General features: G+C 40.3%; 1 protein-coding gene across 1 annotated transcript in view; it reads right to left on the reverse strand.

Annotated features, from left to right (window-relative positions):
* HEBP1 (heme binding protein 1) overlaps nt 1-18,194 on the reverse strand; it is a 28,143-nt gene extending 9,949 nt beyond the window's left edge. The window contains exons 1-3 of the mRNA XM_081311247.1: nt 18,037-18,194; nt 5,244-5,382; nt 2,585-2,765 (exon numbers count right to left, since the gene is read on the reverse strand). Of these exons, the coding sequence (XP_081167373.1) occupies nt 2,585-2,765; nt 5,244-5,382; nt 18,037-18,114 (398 nt within the window). The 5' untranslated portion in view covers nt 18,115-18,194. The remainder of the gene's footprint in view (nt 1-2,584; nt 2,766-5,243; nt 5,383-18,036) is intronic.
* Between the last annotated feature and the right edge of the window lie 1,604 nt (nt 18,195-19,798).

The following is a 19,798-nucleotide window of genomic DNA, read 5'->3' on the forward strand; positions in this document are numbered from 1 at the left end:
TATTTTTTTTTAAAGAGAGAGTGAGAGAAGAGAGAGAGAGAGAGAGAGAGAGAATTTTTAATATTTATTTTTTAGTTCTCGGCGGACACAACATCTTTGTTTGTATGTGGTGCTGAGGATCGAACCCGGGCCGCACGCATGCCAGGCGAGCGCGCTACCGCTTGAGCCACATCCCCAGCCCCTATGATTGTATTTTAAAAAAAATCTTCACTAGTCACACTAAAATATTTATGAATGAAATAATATAATATTTGAAATTTGCCTAAAATTAATCCAAGGTGGTATCATGTCAACACATGACACAAAACTGCCACTGAGTTAATTTTCAATGGTGAATGCTGGGTATGTATGGCTTCATTGTCTTATTTTCTATAAGTTGAAAATTCCCATACTAAAAAGTTAAAAGAAGTAGGGCTGGGATGTGGCTTAAGCGCTGGGTTCGATCCTTCGCACCACATAAAAATAAAATAAAAAAGTTATGTCCACCAAAAACTGAAAAATAAATATTAAAATATTCTCTCTCTCTCTCTCTCTCTCTCTAAAAAAAAAAAAAAGAAAGAAAAGAAAACAATTGTGCCAACTCTTCACTATGGCTCTGGTCTAACAAATAATGAAACATTAGCTTATCAGCAGGAAGTCTTAAGTGAACTAATTTGTGTCAACCTCACTCCTAATGAAATAAGAGAGAGAAAAGAATAATTACTGAAACCTACTTCCAGATGATAAACATTAACTAATTTATAAATAATACCTTAGTACATACTGAAAGACATTCTTTAACAATAATCCTACAAAATAAATTATATTATCAGTGCTTAGCAGATGTGGAAACTTAAGTTTTTTTAAAAATATTTTTTAGTTGTAAATGGACACAATATCTTTATTTTATTTATTTATTTTTATGTGGTGCTGAGGATTGAATCCAGTGCCTCACACGTACAAGGCAAGCTCTCTACCTCTGAGCTACAACCCTAGCCCCATGGAAACTAGTCTTTTATTTTTTTTTTATTTTTTGGAAACTAGTCTTAAAGGGGCCTAATAACTTCCCAAGTGTCATCCTGCTACTAAGGAGCAGAGCTAAGAATCACACTATAAAATACTAGCTTGTTATATTGTACCAGGCTGCCTCGCAAAGCACAGGAAAGAGAATGGGAAAGACAGAGCAGAAATAAGGATGAGACAAGCACATATTCAGGGTGCAAGACAAGGAGGTGCTCACTTTTAGTGCCTACCCTGCACTTGGAGACAGGGTAGACCATGAGACTGAATGCTTCTTTAAATTTTGTATCCTATGGCTGGGGATATACCTGGGTTTGATCCTCAGCACAAATAAAATAAAATAAAATTGTATCCTAGGTGACTCACTTTCCTACCCAGAGAAAAGACACTGCTTAATCAGAGTCTGCTTTCTCTGCAGCTTCTGCACTGAAGGCTGGGAAGTCTGAACCAGGTCTGGATTAGAGGGAAACAGGAGTTGGAGGCTCCCAGGCCAGCTGTGCAGTTGCATTGTGTCCACTGTCCTCTGGGAGGCTCTGTGGCCTAAGGATGCCACTGTAGCAAGGTTCAAAGCACTGCGCTATCTCCAGGGAAAGCTGGCCCACGGTCAGCTGCAAAGTTGGAGTAGGTAAACCAAATAACCAAGTTTGGAGGTCCTGGGAGTGGACTAAAACTCTGTCCAGTGCAAGATTACATGTAGTTATTTTTCATGAGGTTGTTGTAGAAAAGAACCAAACCCCAACCCACGGTTACCACTGGTCAAAATCCTGTTCTTCTCTTGTACCTGGTCCCGTGCCAGTCACACAGGAGGATTTTAACAAATGGGGAGTTACCAACCATCTAGAAGAGACTTATTTACTGGGTAATGATTGGGGTTCAGGGATAAATACATGTAACAGGGCTTTGGGCATAGCTCAGAGGTACATTGTGTGCTTAGCATGCATCAAACCTGGAGTTCAATCCCCGGCACTGCCAAAAACAATACAAACAACAAATATGCAACCATTTGTTTCTGCTACATTCTACAGTCAAGGGAACATGACTCTGAATGAGGTCCTGGAAATAGGATCAAAATGACAATAGCATGAATGCATGCCACAGACCGTGAACAACTAGGGATATGGAAGCCCAGCTCTGGCAAATGCTCTTTGCCCTTCTGGCATTCAAAGGGAGTGTGGGGTGAAAATCAGGTATTCTCCAGCTTTTCATATTTCCCATGCATATGTGACCCCAAACCACAGCTTGACTTAGATATTCTGAGTATCTTAGAACGCAGCTAGTGTAATTATTCATCTTAAGCTAAAACTAAGGGGATACAGTCTTTACCCACCAGTTTAGCAACTGGCCAATGCATGTATTCAGAGAAATTACAAATGTCTGCAACATTTGTAATTTCTCTGAATACACAATTACAAATGTGCTGCAACCTGAGGAAATTAACATGAATAATTGTTAAGCTCCAATATTTCTTACTTGAGTTAATTCAGCAACAACAAAAAGCCAATACAAGTGCTAACTGGAGATAATCTAAGGAGTGGCAATGGAAATCAAGTGCTGCCCTTGGATGCCTTCAGAAAAGTTTCCTTACGTGGAGTAGACAGTGATGCTTTCCCGCTCCTCAATCTTGATGCTTTCATCACTGGGAATTGGTGGGTTGCTTTGAAACTGGTTTGGAATCCGGAACCAGACTTTTAATTTCTTCTGTAAGGAGCCATCTTCATTGGGGAACACAGCAAAGGAAATAGGGACTGTCATCCCCATTCCAATCCCTGAGAACATAAAAACACAGAATGAAGTAGGTATTAGAGACAGAGCTTGCTCAGGGCAATGGGAAATACACTAACTAGTGTCATTTTTCTTTCATGCCAATATTTTTTGTTCTTGAAATTAAGAACAGGGTTGGGGTTGTGGCTCAGTAGTACAGCACTTGCCTTGAATATGTGAGGCGCTGGGTTTGATTCTCAGCACCATATTTAAATAAAAAATAAAGGTCCATCAACAACTAAAATAGATATATAAATAAAATTTAAAAAAGAACTAAAAAGACTATGGTATTTAAAAAAAAGAAATTAGAAAGACGGCGGAATGTGATAGACATCATTCATGTATGAAGACATGAATGGAGTGAATATACTTTATGTACAACAAGAGATATGAAAAATTTTGCTCTACATGTGTAGTATGAATTGTAATGCATTCTGCTGTTACATATAACAAATTAGAATAAAAAAAGAAATTAAGAACAAATAATTCAGGCACTAAACTATATAGTTAGACAAATGCAAACAACTTTTATTTTTATATATATTGGAGGTAGGAATATGGTGGTACAATTCTTAAAAAAGATTATTTGACAGTATGTCTCTAGACTATAGACATATCAATATTTAATTACTTCCTATCTAAACATTACTTTTAGAAAATAACCCAAAATATGGAAAAGGCTATACATAACAGGATATTCAGAAGCAGAATTTATAATTCTGTTCAAACTGTCCCCCTCCAAAAAAAACCCCAAAACCCTAGGAATCCCAGCAGCTTGGGAGGTTGAGACAGTAGGATTTTGAGTTCAAAGCCAGCCTCAGCGAAAGTGAGGTGCTAAGCAACTCAGTAAGACCCTGTCTTTAAATAAAATACAAAATAGGGCTGGGAATGTGGCTTAGTGGTCAAGTGCCCCTCAGTTCAATCCCTAATATCCAACTACCCCCCAAAAAACCCAGTAATATATCTAAGTAAATCATGGGCACATGATACAATATAATGTAGCTACAAGAAATTGTGTGATTAAGAAAACTATTTAGAAATAGTAGAAAGTAATCATGAAATAATAATTTAACAAAAGTAAAATATACTATTGTAGGATTATTAAGATTACATTAAGGGGCTGGGATTGTGGCTCAGTGACTGAGCTCTTGCCTCATACATGTGAGGTCCTGGGTTCGATCCTCAGTACCACATAAAAAGAAAATAACAAAAAAATAAAAAATTAAAAAAAAAGATTACATCAAAAAGCCCTAAAAATATCTTCAAAAGACAACAATGATTGCTCTAGAATGTGATCATTAGAGATACTATTTATTTTCAGGATTTTTAAAAATAAATGTTTTAATTTTTGTTCATATATTCATCTAAGAAGATACTATGAAAATACTAAGGAAAAAATATTTCTTCTTGACCTCCTATCTGTCAACTTATTTTCCAATCCAAAGTCTGATTACTTTGTTCATAGAAAATGTTACTACGGTTAATACCATTTTCTTTCTAAATTATCAGCTTGAGCAACAACCTAAAAATTAAACCCAATATCTCTTTTTTCACTTGCGTTCTGACTCATATTTAGTTTGCAGTGATTCCAAAGTGCTGACCAAATTAGAAAGTTTTCTTAAGAGTTCAACATTTTAAAATATGGTTTATATTCTAACATGTAGACCTTACATGAAACTCAGACCTATCATTTTGAAAATGAGGAGTCAGCCAGCATGGATTGCCAAGTCTTTTAAAAGTGGAATGACCTAGTTGGGCAGGGTGGCACACTCTTGTAATCCCAGAGACTTGGAAGGCTAAGGCAGGAGGATCCCAAGTTCAAAGCCAACCTCAACAACTTAGTGAGGTCCTAAGCAACCTAGAAAGACCCTTTCTCTAAATAAATATAAAAATGACTGGGGATGTGGCTCAGTGGTTAAGTATCCCTGGGTTCAATCCCCAGTATTAAAAAAAAAAAAGTGTGAAATATCCTAAGAATTCTCAGACACTTCTGTTACCAAAACAAAGTCTGGAACCTATTATCCTCATAGCTCACTAGGGTCTCAGTATCTAGCAGGGTCTGAGCTACCAGGAATTGGTTTGATATTTCCAATCTGATGCCACCATGGAGGTCTCAAGTCAGATGCTGGCCTTTCCTTGCACTGGGGCTTGGCTTACCTGGGTATACCTTACTCAGTCAGCCATTCCAAAGACACAATGAATACTGTAAGATTAAAAAAAGGGTGGGGGGAGCCTATGGCTACTCATTAGGAAAAACCCATGAACTGACTCATACAGAACAGGGAACCTCATAGTGAGGGATAGCTGGGCTGACATGAGAGTGGCTCCTGCTGAACTCCTTGTTCAGGCAGCAACAGGAAGCTCACATGATACTGAAATAGTTAGGGGAGCCTTGTAGGCCCCACTTATGTTTTCTCCTGATGAAGTGAGATCATGCAGTGCTTGCCTCTGAGACCAGATCCACATCCTATAGGGAGACTCACCCTTGTCATTGGTACCTCCCACATACTTCATGACCTTGGGCATTGCTTCCCGTAGAGCCTCATCTACAGGCTTCTCTGTCACTTCCACAGTGGCAAACTTCCCCCCTTCACAGGCTCTTTCCTCATAGGAGACTTCTTCCTAGAGATTTAGGAGACATTGTAATTGAGAGGTATAAAGTAGCAGTCTATGCCAGCTATAAGAAGTACAAAATTCTAGGAACTTTCCATAATGGATATGGTGAGAAGAGACAGGTCTGAGTATGATGGACCATCAGAAATAGATTCTTGGATTCCTTTGAATGTAGAGATACCAGAAGCTGAAAACAAACAAATAAACAAACAAACCCAAAAAACAAAAATCAAACAAAAAAATTATCAGATTTGATATTCTCAGGGAAATAAGAGAACATATTGCATTCTAAAACAATGGAATACTATAAATATGGAACACTCAAAGATCAAAACAACTCTTGGAAATAAAAACAATCTGATAAGAGAAATGAAAAATTCCATAGAAACCTTGGAATATAAAATTACAGGAAATCTTCCAGAAAGTAAAGTGAGGAAGTCCAAAATAGAAAAGAAAACAGGAGGATTAAGCCAGGAATCTATCATCTGACTAACAGGAGAGCCAGAAAAAGAAGGAAAACATGGAAGGGAGGAAACAAAAAATACAGTACTAACAACAGTCCCATAGAAGTCAAAGGCCCCCAAATCAGCCATTCCATTATCAGAGCTGTCCTGTTCACACCACACTCCTGGACACGATGTCTTTCCCTCTTTAAAAAAAAAAAAAAATGCATTATTTTTATTATAAAAATTAACTCATGTTAATTAATTGCAAAAATTCATGGGTTTCACTGCGACATTTCCATTCTTTAATCCTATCCACTCTCCCTATGACCCTCTCCTGCCCTCTCCTCTCCCCCTGCCCCCAGTCCTCTTCCCCTTCCCTGATAATCCCTATCTCTCATTCACACATAAAAAAAAAAAAATGGATGAAAGACTTTAAAGTGAGACCTGGAACTTTGAAACTACTAGAAGAAAATATAGAGGAAACAGTAAGATACAGGCCCAGGCAACACTATCCTGAAGAAAACTCTAAAATTAGCTCAGGATATAAAACCAAGATTTGACAAATTGGATCACCTCAAATTAATAAGCAAAGAAAACAACAGAATAAAGATACAACCTACAGAATGGGAGAAAATTTTTACTAGGTATTCATCTGACACAGGATTAATATCCAGAACATATAGAGAGCTCAAGGCAGTTATCAATAAAAGAATAAATAACCTAATCAATTAAGACAAATGATCTGAACAGACTCTTCTCTTTTTTCCATATTTTTCTTTGTATTATAATACACATAGGTGGACATTTGTTGCTACATGCACACATTATAATAATATAATTTGGTCAATATAATTCCCCAAGTATCTTCTCTTTTATCCTTTCCTCTCTACCCTCCCCACCCCAGGTCCCTTTCTTCTACTCTACTCTCTCCCTTAGATTTTCATGAGATCTCCCATTACCACCTTTCCCCCCTTTTTCTGCTCCAGCTTCTACATATGAGAGAAAATATACAACCCTTGACCTTCTGAATTTGGCTTATTTTGCTTACCTTCAAGTTCCATCCATTTTCCTCAAATGTTATACTTTCATTCTTAAATGTTATAATTTCATTCTTTTTTACGGCTGAATAAAACTCCATTGTATGTATGTGTGTGTGTGTGTGTATGTATGTGTGTGTGTGTGTGTGTGTATATATATATATATATATATCCCAGATTTTGTTTATTCATTCATCCGTTGATGGACACCGCCAATGGTTGGTTCCATAGTTTGGCTATTGTGAATTATGCTGTTATAAACATGAGTATGCGTGTATTACTATAGTATGCTGACTTTGATTCTATAAATACAAAGGAAAAGTATAGCTGGGCCATATGGTGGTTCCATTCCTAGTCTTTTGAGGAACCTCCATACTGATTTCTGTAGTGGTTGTACTATTTTATAATCCCACCAATAATGTGAATGTGTTCTCTTTTCTCCACATCCTCTCCAACATTTATTATTTTTGTATTCTTGATGGTTGCCCTCTGAACTGGAGTGGGATGAAATCTCAGTCTAGTTTTGACTTGCATTTCCCTAACTGCTAACGAAGTTAAAAATTTTTTCATGTTTATTGGGCATGTATATTTCTTCTTTTGAGAAATGTGTGTTCAGTTCATTTCCCCATTTATTAATTGGGTTACTTGTGGGCTTTTTGTGTTTTAAAGTGTTTGGAATTCTTTATGTATTCTGGATATTAATCTTCTGTCAGAAGAATGGCTAGTAAAATTTTCTTCCATTTTTTAAGTTTTCGGTCACATTCTTATTTGTTTGCTTTGCTATGCAGAAACTTTTTAATTTGATGCTGTTCCACTTACTAGCTCATGGCATTATTTCTTGAGCTCTAGGGGTCCTATTGAGAAAGTCATTCCCTGTGTCTATATCCTGCAATGTTGACTCTGTTTTTCTCTAGGATTTGCATGGTTTCTGGTCTAATTCCTAGGTCTTTTATCCATATTGAGTTGATTTTTGTGCAGGATGAGAGATAAGGATCTAGTCTCATTACTCTGTATATGGATAATCAGTTTTTCCAGAACCATTTGTTAAAAATGCTGTCTTTTCTCCAATGTATGTTTTTGGCACCTTTGTCAAGGATAGACGACTGTTCTGGGTGGATTTGTCCCTGTGTCTTCTGTTCTGTACCACTGGTCTATGTGTCTGTTTTATGCCAGTACCATGAATGTTCTGATACATAGCTCTGTAGTATAATTTGAAGTCAGGGATTGTGATGCCTCTAGCATTGCTTTTTTTGGCTGAGAATTGCTTTGGCAATTCTGGGTCTTTTATTCTTCCAAATGAATTTTAGGACCTTTTTTTTTTAAGTTCTGTGAAGAATTTCATTGATTTTTTGATGGGGATTTCACCAACTCTGTATATTGCTTTTGGTACTATCACTTAAACAATATTAATTCTGCCTATCCATGAACAAGGAAGGTTTTTCCTTCTTCAAACATCTTCTTCAATTTATTTTTAATTTTTATTTTTTGTAGTTGTAGATGGAAAGAATGCCTTTATTTTATTTGTTTATTTTTATGTGGTGCCGAGGATCAAACCCATTGCCTCAAGCATGCAAGGCAAATGCTCTACCACTGAGCTACAACCCCAGCTATTCAATTTCTTCCTTCAGCGTTTTATAGTTTTCATTTTAGAGGTTTTCCACCTCCTTGGTTAGATATTCCTAGATATTTTAATTTTTTGAGGTGACCATGGATTATTTTCCTGATTTCGTTCTCAGTAGATTCACTATTGGTGTACAGGAAAGCTACTGATTTTTGTATGTTTATTTTGTAACCTGCTACTTTGCTAAATTTGTTTGTTAGCTTTAGCAGTCTTCTGGTGAAGCTTTTTGAATCTTCTAATTATAGGATTATATCATGTGAAACAGTGATAATTTGATTTCTTCCTTTTGTGTTTTTATTCCTTTTATTTCCTTCTTTTACCTAATTGTGCTGGCTAAAATTTCTAGTGCTGTATTGAATAGGGGTGGTGAGAGTAGACATCATTCTCTTTGAATAGAAACTTCTCAAGAAAAATGTGATGGCCAATAAATATATAAAAATGTTTAACTCCTTTACCTATCAGGGAAATGCAAATCAATACTACACTGAAATTGTACCTCACACCAGTCTGAATTGCTATTATTAAAAATAATGCTGGTGAGGATGTGGAGAAAAAGGAATCCTTATATACTGTTGGTGGGAATGTTAATCAGTACAGCCACTATGGAAAACAGTATGGAGTTTCCTCAATAACTAAAAACAGAGCTACCATATGATCCAGCTGTACCTGCCCCGGGTATATATCTGAAAGAAATGAAGTCAGCATACAAAAGAGATACTGGTACACCTATATTTATTGCAGCAAAATTCATAATAATTAAGATATGGAATAAGTCTAGGTGCCTGTCAATCGATGATTGGATAAAGAAATAGAGTATTATTCATCCATAAAGAATGAAATCATTTCATTGCAGGAAAACAGATGGAACTGGAGGACATCAGGTTAAAGTAAGTAAGCCAGACACAGAAAGATTAGTATCACACGTCTTCTCTCATATATGGGGGGAGAAAAGATGTCCTTAAGCCATTTTCTTTGTAGGGATTAAGCCCAGGGCCTTACACATGTAACCATATGCTCCACTACTGAGATACACCCCCAGCACCTCTGCTCCCTAACTCTTATCTCATGTGTGGTAGCCTCCCAAGCCCTTAGTGATCAGGTCTACTCTCTTCCCACACAAATCCTTCCCCCACCCCCCTCACCACCACTCTCTGCACTGAGTTTCTGTCCTAAATCCACTACCCTCTCCCTGGTGTCTGGATTCATGGCAACTCATGCAGCTTTCCTTCAGAATCCCAGTCCCCCTTTCCTTGCCATGTGGTGTCTCATAGGATATAATTTTGTATTGCTGGACATTTAGTAAGGTAAACTTTAAAATAATCAGTCCACACCAAAAAAACCTTTCTACGTCTTGCCTTATCATGAATATACACATGCTTAAACTAAACCAAAAACAACACTTTACCCTTAGGGATGGGGTGTATTCTGATTCTTTTTCTCTGTCCTGTTTTCTCCGATTCTGCTTGAGTGAATTTTATTCTATTGTACTAAAGAAGAAAAGTTGGTCTATATTGATTTTACAGTCTGCTAATGGAAAACTGTTACAGTTTGACAAATCTACAATGAAGTATATGCGGACAGGAACTATACCACAGAGCTTTATATGATAGAAGCTCAATAGGTATTTATTTGATTAAGGAGCTTCCTCTTCTACTAATGATTAGGAAAAGCAGACACAGGATAGAGCACGTGGCTGCCTCAGGTTGGTCAAACAGGCTTCCCTATGTATCCTAGACTAAAGATCCTCAACTAGGTAGGAGAACCTGTGAGTGGCCTATGCAGTTCAAACAAATGTATTTAATATTATAACTATATCTGGAATGCAAAAACACCTATCATTTTTGTGATGTAAAATTAAAGGTGAATAGTGAGAAAGAGGTCAGGGTCACTTGATACCAAACCCTGAGTGTCAGTTTCATGCTTAAACTCTCCTAGACATGGGTGGGAGAAAGCACCAGATCAAGAATCAAGAGGCAGCAAATCGGCCGGCCTTGACTTTGGGGCCTTGTGCCTGGTAATCCAAAGATGGCTGCAATGCCCTCCATTCATTGCATCTTACACTTTCAAAGAGCCGTCAGTAGCAAACTGTTGTGTAAGCTTGGGGCCTTTTGCTCTTTTAAGTTCTGTCACAGCAGAGAATTCCAGAACTCCCCCTTTGTTTGAGACCCCACTGATCTTGCCATTTGTAGTGTTTTGAATTCCAGAAGTGCTACTCTGTGAATCACATAATTTCAGCACTGCAAGTGGTTTTAAAGTTCACCTCATCTAACTAATTTTACCAAAAAGGAAATGAAGAATGAGACAGACTGAATTGCCCAAGTTAGCTTGGTTACTAAATGGCAAAAACAGGAAGTAGAATTCCTGTCCCAGCCTCCACTAACGCTTGTTGCAAGACTCTCCACTGCCCTTGGGTGTGAAGTGAGTATTTTATCTCTCTTTTAGCCACTGTATTATTTATCTGGGGAGACATCAGTATGCCCGTATCAAGCTCAGAATGAAGGTCTTACAAGTTATTTCATGCAGTTACTTCTTTTCAAACAGGGAAGCAACAACAGGACCTTCCTGGAGGAAAAGCCAGCTGGCTCCTTCCTTTGGCCTTTCTTTCCTTCTTTTATGCATTCAACCAACAGTTATTGAGCATTTGCTATGTTCTGAGCATGGTGCCAGGTACTACAACACAGAGATGAAAGACAGTTTCTACCACCAGGAAAAGCCGGGTCTAATAAGGGAGGAAGCCAGGGAAACAGAAGATTATTATCTGAAGAGGTGAGGAGTGCCAGGGCAGTGTGGAAATACAGAATAGGACTCTTTAGGTTAGCATGGGGGCATATATGTGTGTGCTTACATGTATGGGTAGCTCTTGCTGACTCTGAGGGGCTTATAGATCACCCACCTGGGTGTTCAGTCCTGGTTTCATTGATTCACTGAAGAAACATTGAAAACCTCTGCCAGATGCTACAACTTGGAGATTAACATGATAATGAAGACTGTGGTGAAAAGAAATACACAAATGATTATTATACGATGCAGTAAGTGATGATTGTGTAGGGAAGGGATTCCAGGTAGCAGTTTTGTTAGTTTAGATATGAGGTATTCCCCCAGAAGCTCATGTATGAGACAATGCAAAAAACATCATAGAGTGAACTGATTGGGTTATGAGAGCTTTAACCTAATCAGTGCATTAGTCCACTGGAATGGATTAGCTGGGTGGTAACTGGGCAGGTGGATGTGGCTGGAAGAGGTGGGTCATTGGGATATATGTTTTGTTCCCGGTAAGTGAAGCTTTCTGCTTCTCAGTTGTCACATCCTGAGCTGCTTTCCTCCTTCTGTCATGGTGTTCTGCATCACCTTGGACCCACAGCAATAGAGTCAGATGTCTATAAACAGAGACCTCTGAAACTGGCTGCAATGCCCTCTGAAATTGTGGGCACCAAATAAACTTTTCTTCTTCTAAACTGTTCTTGCCAGGTCTTTTAGGTCACAGTGGTAGAAAAGCTGACTAAAACAAGTTACTAAACGAACAAAACAGGAGAGATCAAGGATAGTATAATGATGGTGAAGAATACAAGAAGTTCAGCCAGGCATGGTGGTGTGCACCTGTAATCCCAGCTACTAGGGAGGCCGAGGCAGGAGGATTTAAAGTTCAAGACCAGCCTAGGCAACTTAGCATGACCTTGGTTCAAAATACAAAAGGGCTGTGGTTGTAGCTCAGTGGCAAAGTGCCCCTGAGTTCAATACCCCGTACCTCAAAAAACAATGATATACGTGGCTGGAGCAAAGATTGTTAAGCCAGCCATGGCAAAGCAAGAGGCCAGAGGTTTTGGCTCAGAAGAACTCACCAGCTATTGTAGGGAGTTGGATTTTTAGCCATTAGTTCAAGGATGATGATCTGATAGTATGCCAGACTCATCTACTCTCAATTAGTTCAACTTTAACCAAAAGAATGGGAAAATTGGGCTGGGGATGTGGCTCAAGCGGTAGCGCGCTTGCCTGGCATGCAAGGCGCACTGGCTTCGATCTTCAGCACCACATAAAAATAAAGATGTTGTGTCCACCGAAAACTAAAAAATAAATATTAAAAAAAAAGAATGGGAAAATTATACTCCACGTATGTATAATATGTCAAAATACATTGTACTGTCATGTATAATTAAAAAGAATAAATTAAAAATTTTAAAAATGAATTCAACTGACTTTTGTGATCTAAACATAAGATTCTTCAAGTATATGAGTCTCAAGGGAAGAGACCTGGAGCAGGAATGCGCTCTAGGGAATGTACAAGTGATCTGGGCCCTCAGCCTCTTAGGCAAAAAATCCATACCAAGGAAAGAAAGGCTGCCAACAAAGGGTCCAGTTCTACTCAGATTGCCAAGGCCCCCACTGTAAGACCACCCTCCTTAAAGAACCCTCTTCAACACCACCTCCTCCATTTGAGTGACCCTCTTTTCTATGAATTACAAAAGTCAGATTTAACTAGTCTAGAACTGCAGGGCCTTGTCCTGCCCAGTCATCTGCCTCCTGATGGATGAGCAAAGTGTCCATTGGGAAGTTAGTTACACTGGGATCTGGAGCTCGCAGGAGCCTGGCATAAACAAAAAGATGTAACTTGGGGAATCATCAGTACACAGGGAGATTCTAAATGGGGTTGAAACTGCCCACAGACCTATGTAGAACAATCTATATAAATCCAATCATGTTCACCCATTCCTTGTTTAAAAGCCTTCATTCACCGAGTTCTTAACCTATTCTGGATAATCCAGACACCACCCAGCTTCTTTCTAACCTTCTAGCCACACCCAGAGTACCTTCTCATCAGCCTCCTGCTATTTCTTTTCTTTTCTTTTTTTTTTGGTACTGGGATTGAACCAGGGGCGCTCAACCACTGAGCTACATCCCATCCCTTTTTATATTTAGAGACAGGGTCTTGCTGAGTTGCTTAGGGCCTCACTAAATTGATGAGGTTGGCTTTGAATTTGTGAACCGTCCTCAGCCTCCTGAGCCACTGGGATTACAGGCGGGCGCCAGGGTGCCCAGTTGCTATTGATGTGGGGTATACATGTTGATTATGGAAGCCTGTTTTCTCATTATACTATTAATAATAGTATCCTTTTTTGGGGGGGTGGTTACTGGGGATTGAACTCAGGGGTACTAATCTACTGAGCCTCACCCCCAACCCTATTTTGTATTTTATTTAGAGACAGGGTCTCAATGAATTGCTTAGCACCTCACTTTTGCTGAGGCTGGATTTGAACTCTCAATCCTCCTGCCTCAGCCTCCCAAGCTTCTGGGATTATAGGTGTGTGCTATTGCACCCAATATTAGTATCCTAATGGAATACTTTCTATGTCTGGCATTGTTTAAACACTTTACATTAATTAATTCATTCAATTCTTCCATCAAGTCTGTGAGAAATTTAGTGCTTTAATACTAATTTCTAGAGCAAACTGGAGAGGTAAGTCCAACAGTGGAACCAGGACTGAACCCAGGCTATCGGGTCCTAACATATTTGCACAGGCTGGGCACATCTGATAAAGACTAAGTTTTTAATTATCAGTCGGTCGTGTCCTGAACATTTGTAGGACCCACCCAATCCCACACAGAAAGCTATCTGCCCTTCTCCCTACCTGTATTAGTCAGCTTTTACATGGCTGTGATCAAAATACCTAACAAGGAGTTAAAGTTTATTTGGGGATCACAGTTTCAGAGGTCTTGGACCATGGATGGCTGATTTCATTGTTTGGGACCCAAGGTGAGGCAGCTCATGGTTGGGGGTGATGTGGATGGGTGGCCTGGCTACTCATGGCAGGGTCAGAGAGAGAGAGAGAGAGAGAGAGAGAGAGAGAGAGAGAGAGAGAGAGAGAGAGAGAATATGAATATATGAGAGAGAGAAAGGAAAAGGAAGGGATTGCAGGGAAGAGGCACCTTCAGGTCACACATCCGGTGACCCACCTCCTCCAGCCATGCCTCACCTGACTTCAGTTACCAACCAGTCATGGACTGATTGGACTGCAGGTCTCACAATCTAATCATTTCACTTCCAAATATTTCTGCATTAACCCAGGAGCTTTTGGGGGACACCTTATATTCAAACCATAACATTCCCTAAGCAATGAAGGAGACACTTGAAAAGGTCTGCTGGACGGTGTGCCTGAAGTTGGCCTGAGCATCTGGAGAACCTGAAGCCCACACTATTGGGAAACATCCAATTGCCAGGGGGTGTGGCCAACAATTTCTGGCCCAAACTCTTTCCAGAATAAGGGACATAATTTCAGGCAGAGGCTGTCTTCAAAATAATAACACACTGGCTTTGTAAATTAAAAGTTCACATGACGATGGGCTGGGGTTGTAGCTCAGTGGAAGAGTACTTGCCTAGCATTCGTGAGGCACTGGTTCGATTCTCAGCACCATATATAAATAAATAAAACACAGGTCCTTTGACAACTAAAAAAAATTTAGAAAAAAAAAGTTTACATGACTCTTTAATATTTAATTAATTGCCACACCAGCTTATCTTCAGAATTGAGAAATGAAAGGGTTCGGGGAGGTCGAGATGTTAAATAACTGACCTAAAACTACCTGTAAAACTGGGGGAAGCTAACAGTAATGGTGCTCAACCAAGGGCCAGGTGTGCTGTGGAGCAATTTATAATTGATTATCTCTCTGAAACCTTAAAGCCATCTATTAAGACATGAACTATTACTTTCTCTCATGATAAGCTTCAGAGATTAAGTTGCTTGTAACAGTGGGGCACAGGCAAGTTCTGACATAATTGAATTATTATATATGTAGAGAGTACTTGCTTATAAGACAGTTTCATATTTTTTTAAAAAATTATAGTATCTCTGGGAGTAGATGGTAAAGCTACTATTATACCCATTCCAGCTGCAGAAACTGGGATTCCTTCAGGTGGAATGATTTGCTTCGGCCTGGTAACAGTATGAATGATATATCATATCCCATATGGCCCCATCAAACATGGCAGGAAATGCTTATAAAAAGCTGTATTTATCTCTAGAGGTAACAAGTCAGTGGCAGGTGACATTATTAATAAGCTTCTAATAGGAATAGGAATGACTGGAGCACTCAGAACAGAAGCATTAAAATGCAAGGAACTGGTTACATAGGTAACAGAAATATTGAGATGCCAAACAGGACAGAGAGGTAGCCCAGAGGCTAGTAAACATCCTAAGAAAGACAGAGGATTACCTGTTACCTGGGCTTCAGTATCTGGATCACTGAGTAGAAGCTAGAACCATGGAGGCATGTGTAAGAGAAGCCAAAGTTACAAGTGCCCAAATCTAGTGTTGGAGACTTTCTGTCTCTCACTATACCCGCCCCCCACACTGGGCAAACCAAGATGGGAGCCAGCTGACAGCTGAGACTAGGAAATAGCTTACAGGGTTCAGCCTGGACTTCACACTGACAGACAGCAGGGCTAGGAATGGGTGAGAAAGGAATCGAAGGTACAGGCCACAGACCAGCTCAGTCGCTGAACAGGCATCACCATTAAGCCAAAAAAGACCAAGTGAGCCCCATTCATTATAGAAAAGAAGGCTCTCTGGGAGCAGTTTGTAACACACATTCTGATCTATTGGAGCCACAGGAACCTTATCAGGGCTGAAACCACAGACCGGTTTGACACTGGCATGATCTGATCCAGGCAGGATCCAGGCAGGATCCAGGCAGTGTTTACGAACATTTTTAGTCACTTATTAATGGTTAGTCTGACAAAGTTGCCTTACTCAAAGCCAAAGCATCACTTCTAGTGCTCCCTATTCCTTACTCCTCTTCCCTGCTTGCTTTTTTTTTTTTTTTTTTTTTTTTTTTTTTTGGTGCTGGGGATGAAACCCAGAGCCTTTATGCATGGTAAGTGTTCTACTACCAAAGCTACCTCCAAGGGCCCCTGCTTGCTTTTTTTCATAGTACAGATTACCACCTGATATTGGATATAGTTACTTATTTATTTGATCATTAATCAATAAAACATAAACTCCATGAAGGCAGGGATTTTTGTTGGTTTTGTCTATTCTTTATTCTGATAGCCTAGAAGAGTGACTGGCACATAGCTGGCATTAAAAAATTTGTTAAGTTAATGAATATTAAATTGGGAGGTTTCACATAAAGAATTTGGATATCTGATTTTCCTTAAAAATCTGGCAACACTGGGCCTGTAACTCAGTTGCCTACAATGCATGAGAACCTGCATTCAATCCCCAACACTAAAAAAAAAAAAAAAAAAAAGTAATACTTTTTCACATTACTGCATTGCAACAACTGGTTAAAGTCATCTTTTATACATGCAAATCTGAGCTCTCTCTTGTGTTTGCCTCAGTCTCCACCATGCTGTATAGTAAAAAACAGTCAGTTTAGTTCATTTCCATTACCTGCCTGGGCGCTGCAGGCATGTGAATGTGTCACCTTGACTGGGCTTTAAACTACTCAGTCTACATATAGATGGGGAAAATTAGATACTGGAATGAGTGACAAGCCTCTGGATGGCTGAACAGTCCAGACTAGAGTTGAGTGAAGGGCTTTTGTTTGATGCCCCTTGTACTGTTTCAAAAGTTGGCCCCCAGGTAACATGGTCCTTTAAAAAAGTGAGATGGTGTGCTGGGAGGTTATATACAGCTTCACTGTACAAAATGCCTGTCTGAAAGGATATTATAATCAAGCAACACACTCCTTGTTTTCAGGGAGGCAGACCCATTGATGTAAATTTGGGGAAATAAAGCAATTATTCCTCATTCATTTTATTCATCCAATTCTAGCAGTTCCTGTTTTTGGAGAGGGGGCTACTGGGGATTGAACTCAGGGACACTCAACCACTGAGCCACATCCCCATTCTTATTTAGTATTTTATTTAGAGATAGGGTCTCACTGAGTTACTTAGCACCTCACTCTTGCTGGCTTTTAACCTGCCATCCTCCTGCCTCAGTCTCGGGAGCCGCAGGGATTACAGGTGTGTGCCAATGCGCACAGCCAACTCTAACAGTTGTCCAAAGGCAACAGTATGGCTCTGGGCCTTTGCATATGCTCTAATCTATTTTGTGCACTCCTAATCATCCCTGAGGCCTTGTTCAAGGCACTCCTTGAAGATCAGAATTAGCCTGCTCCCTTCCCTGCGTACCCCCACCCATCATGCATCAGGTCTATTCAGTACAGACCTTACTTGTTCTTTAATACTCAGTTCTCTAGTACTTGGAAGTTTTGTGCCGGCAAGGGCTTTGGCAGCCATTTCTACAACGATATGTCTCTCAACAAACAAAAGTGTTCAGAATGTTTTAATGAGCAAATGCTTCATCAGGTGGTGTCCAACTCGCCAAGGTGGATACCCCACCCCCTGCCCATCAACCTCTCCCCTGACCCCTGGTCTGGCTGCATGGGACCTTTAGTTCCCCTCCTTCTCTGGGTAGTAGGGGGCCAAATCACGGCAGAAAACAGAACGCACACTCGGGGGCACAGTCCCATCCCACCTGACCTCAGAATACACTGCAGCCCGGGCCAGGATGAGGCGACGTCGCAGGCCTCCTTCAAGTTCTCAGCAGCCCTACGGGCTTACCTTGCCCCCAGTGCTCAGGACCTGCCAAGGCCAAGTCTCTACGCTCCCGAACAGCGAGTTCCTGATCATGCCCAGCATGTTGCCGCCGCGCCTTTCCGGCCTCAGCAGTCACCGCCGGCAGAAGGCTCTCAGGCCAGCGGCGGCAGTGGCTGGGAGAGGAGAGGCGGGGCCGCTAGCGCTCCGCCCACCAGAACGGCGCTCCGGCAGGGGGCGGGGCGGGGCTAGCGGCTCCGCCTACCGGGACCACACTCCTGCTGGAGACCCCGGCGGGCGCGCACCGCTGCCTGGAAGTGGCGGATAGAGCGGAGCTGTCCTGCACCCACAGAGACCGTCTGGGACACCAGTTCCCGCCCCCTGACCTCTCATCTAAATGACTGGAAAAGCCACTGCACTAATTTCCTACCGCATTCTTTCCTACAATCTCTTTTTTTTTTTAAGAGAGAGTGAGAGAGGGGAGAGAGAGAGAGAGAGAGAGAGAGAGAGAGAGAGAGAGAGAGAGAGAGAGAGAATTTTTAATATTTTTTTTTTTAGTTCTCGGCGGATCGAACCCGGGCCGCACGCATGCGAGGCGAGCGCGCTACCGCTTGAGCCACATCCCCAGCCACATCCCCAGCCCCCTACAGTCTCTTTTAATCACAGATTCTGTTAGTTGTCCGCACAGCTTTGCATATTCTCTTATATAATCGTCTAAATAATTGTATTACCATTTATTGCATTGTCTGCTCCCTGCCCAGTATTTTACAAATATGATCTCAGTTCCTCACATTACTTTTAAAAATAACATTTTGTAGCCATTTTACAAAGGAGGCAAAATAACGTTTCCCAGCCAGTGGGCAGTTTGGCCAGGATTTAAACCAAAGCTTCTGGTGTCAATGTCCAAAAATCTTTGATTGCATCGTCACCCCAGCTTTTTACAGATCTATGTCAACCTCTACATTTGTCATTGCTTTCCGATTATTCTTTGAATGTTCCTCCTCTCAGGCACATTGATCCCTCCACCAGGTCAGTGACCCCTCTGACTCACCCTTGATATTTGGCTTCTATGTAAGTACACTTCAAACACGGTGTTCCCACAAGAACTGTGTAATCCTGTTTGTTCTAACATTCTGCGAATATGATGTTTGTTTATGTACTTTTAACCTATTGCTCCAAGTGACATAAAATCTGTTGTCATTTGAAATTTTTAACTGAATTCTTAGTCTAATTTGTGGAGGCTACTCTGAGCTAGCTGAGGGAACTTGTCTTGTGTATCTGACTCTTGGGAGAAAGTACAAGTCCAGCCTGAGCCAGCAGAGGCAATCAATAATGGTGAAATTGCTGATTTCTAGCTTTGTGAAAACAGTAACTTTATTAACTGTGAATAAAAAGATTTACTTTTTGACAAATATTTGTTCATTGCTGTAAAATAAATTACTAAATTACCATTTAATTATTTAGTTTTTTTGAATTAAAAAAGAGTTATTGATTGTAAAAGGCACTATTATTTCATGTACTGCCAAGAAAGAAAACAAATGATACCTGGTAAACAATGACATTCAATTGGTTTAAAATGCATCCAGAGACTTTAAAATATGAAATGGCATTTAGCTTACAATTCATAAGAGATTGTTATGTTGCTTTTTAAGAGTCTGAGTCTTTTTTCTGCTTGCAGCCATGTCTGTCCCCCACATCCAACTACCCCCTCCCCAAGTGTGTGTGTGTGTGTGGGGGGGGAGGGGCGCCTGCATGCGTGGGTGGGGGCTGGGAATTGAACCCAGGTTCT

The sequence above is a fragment of the Spermophilus citellus genome (genome assembly GCF_964194105.1).
Source record: "Spermophilus citellus genome assembly, chromosome: 10".
Lineage (NCBI taxonomy): Eukaryota > Metazoa > Chordata > Mammalia > Rodentia > Sciuridae > Spermophilus > Spermophilus citellus.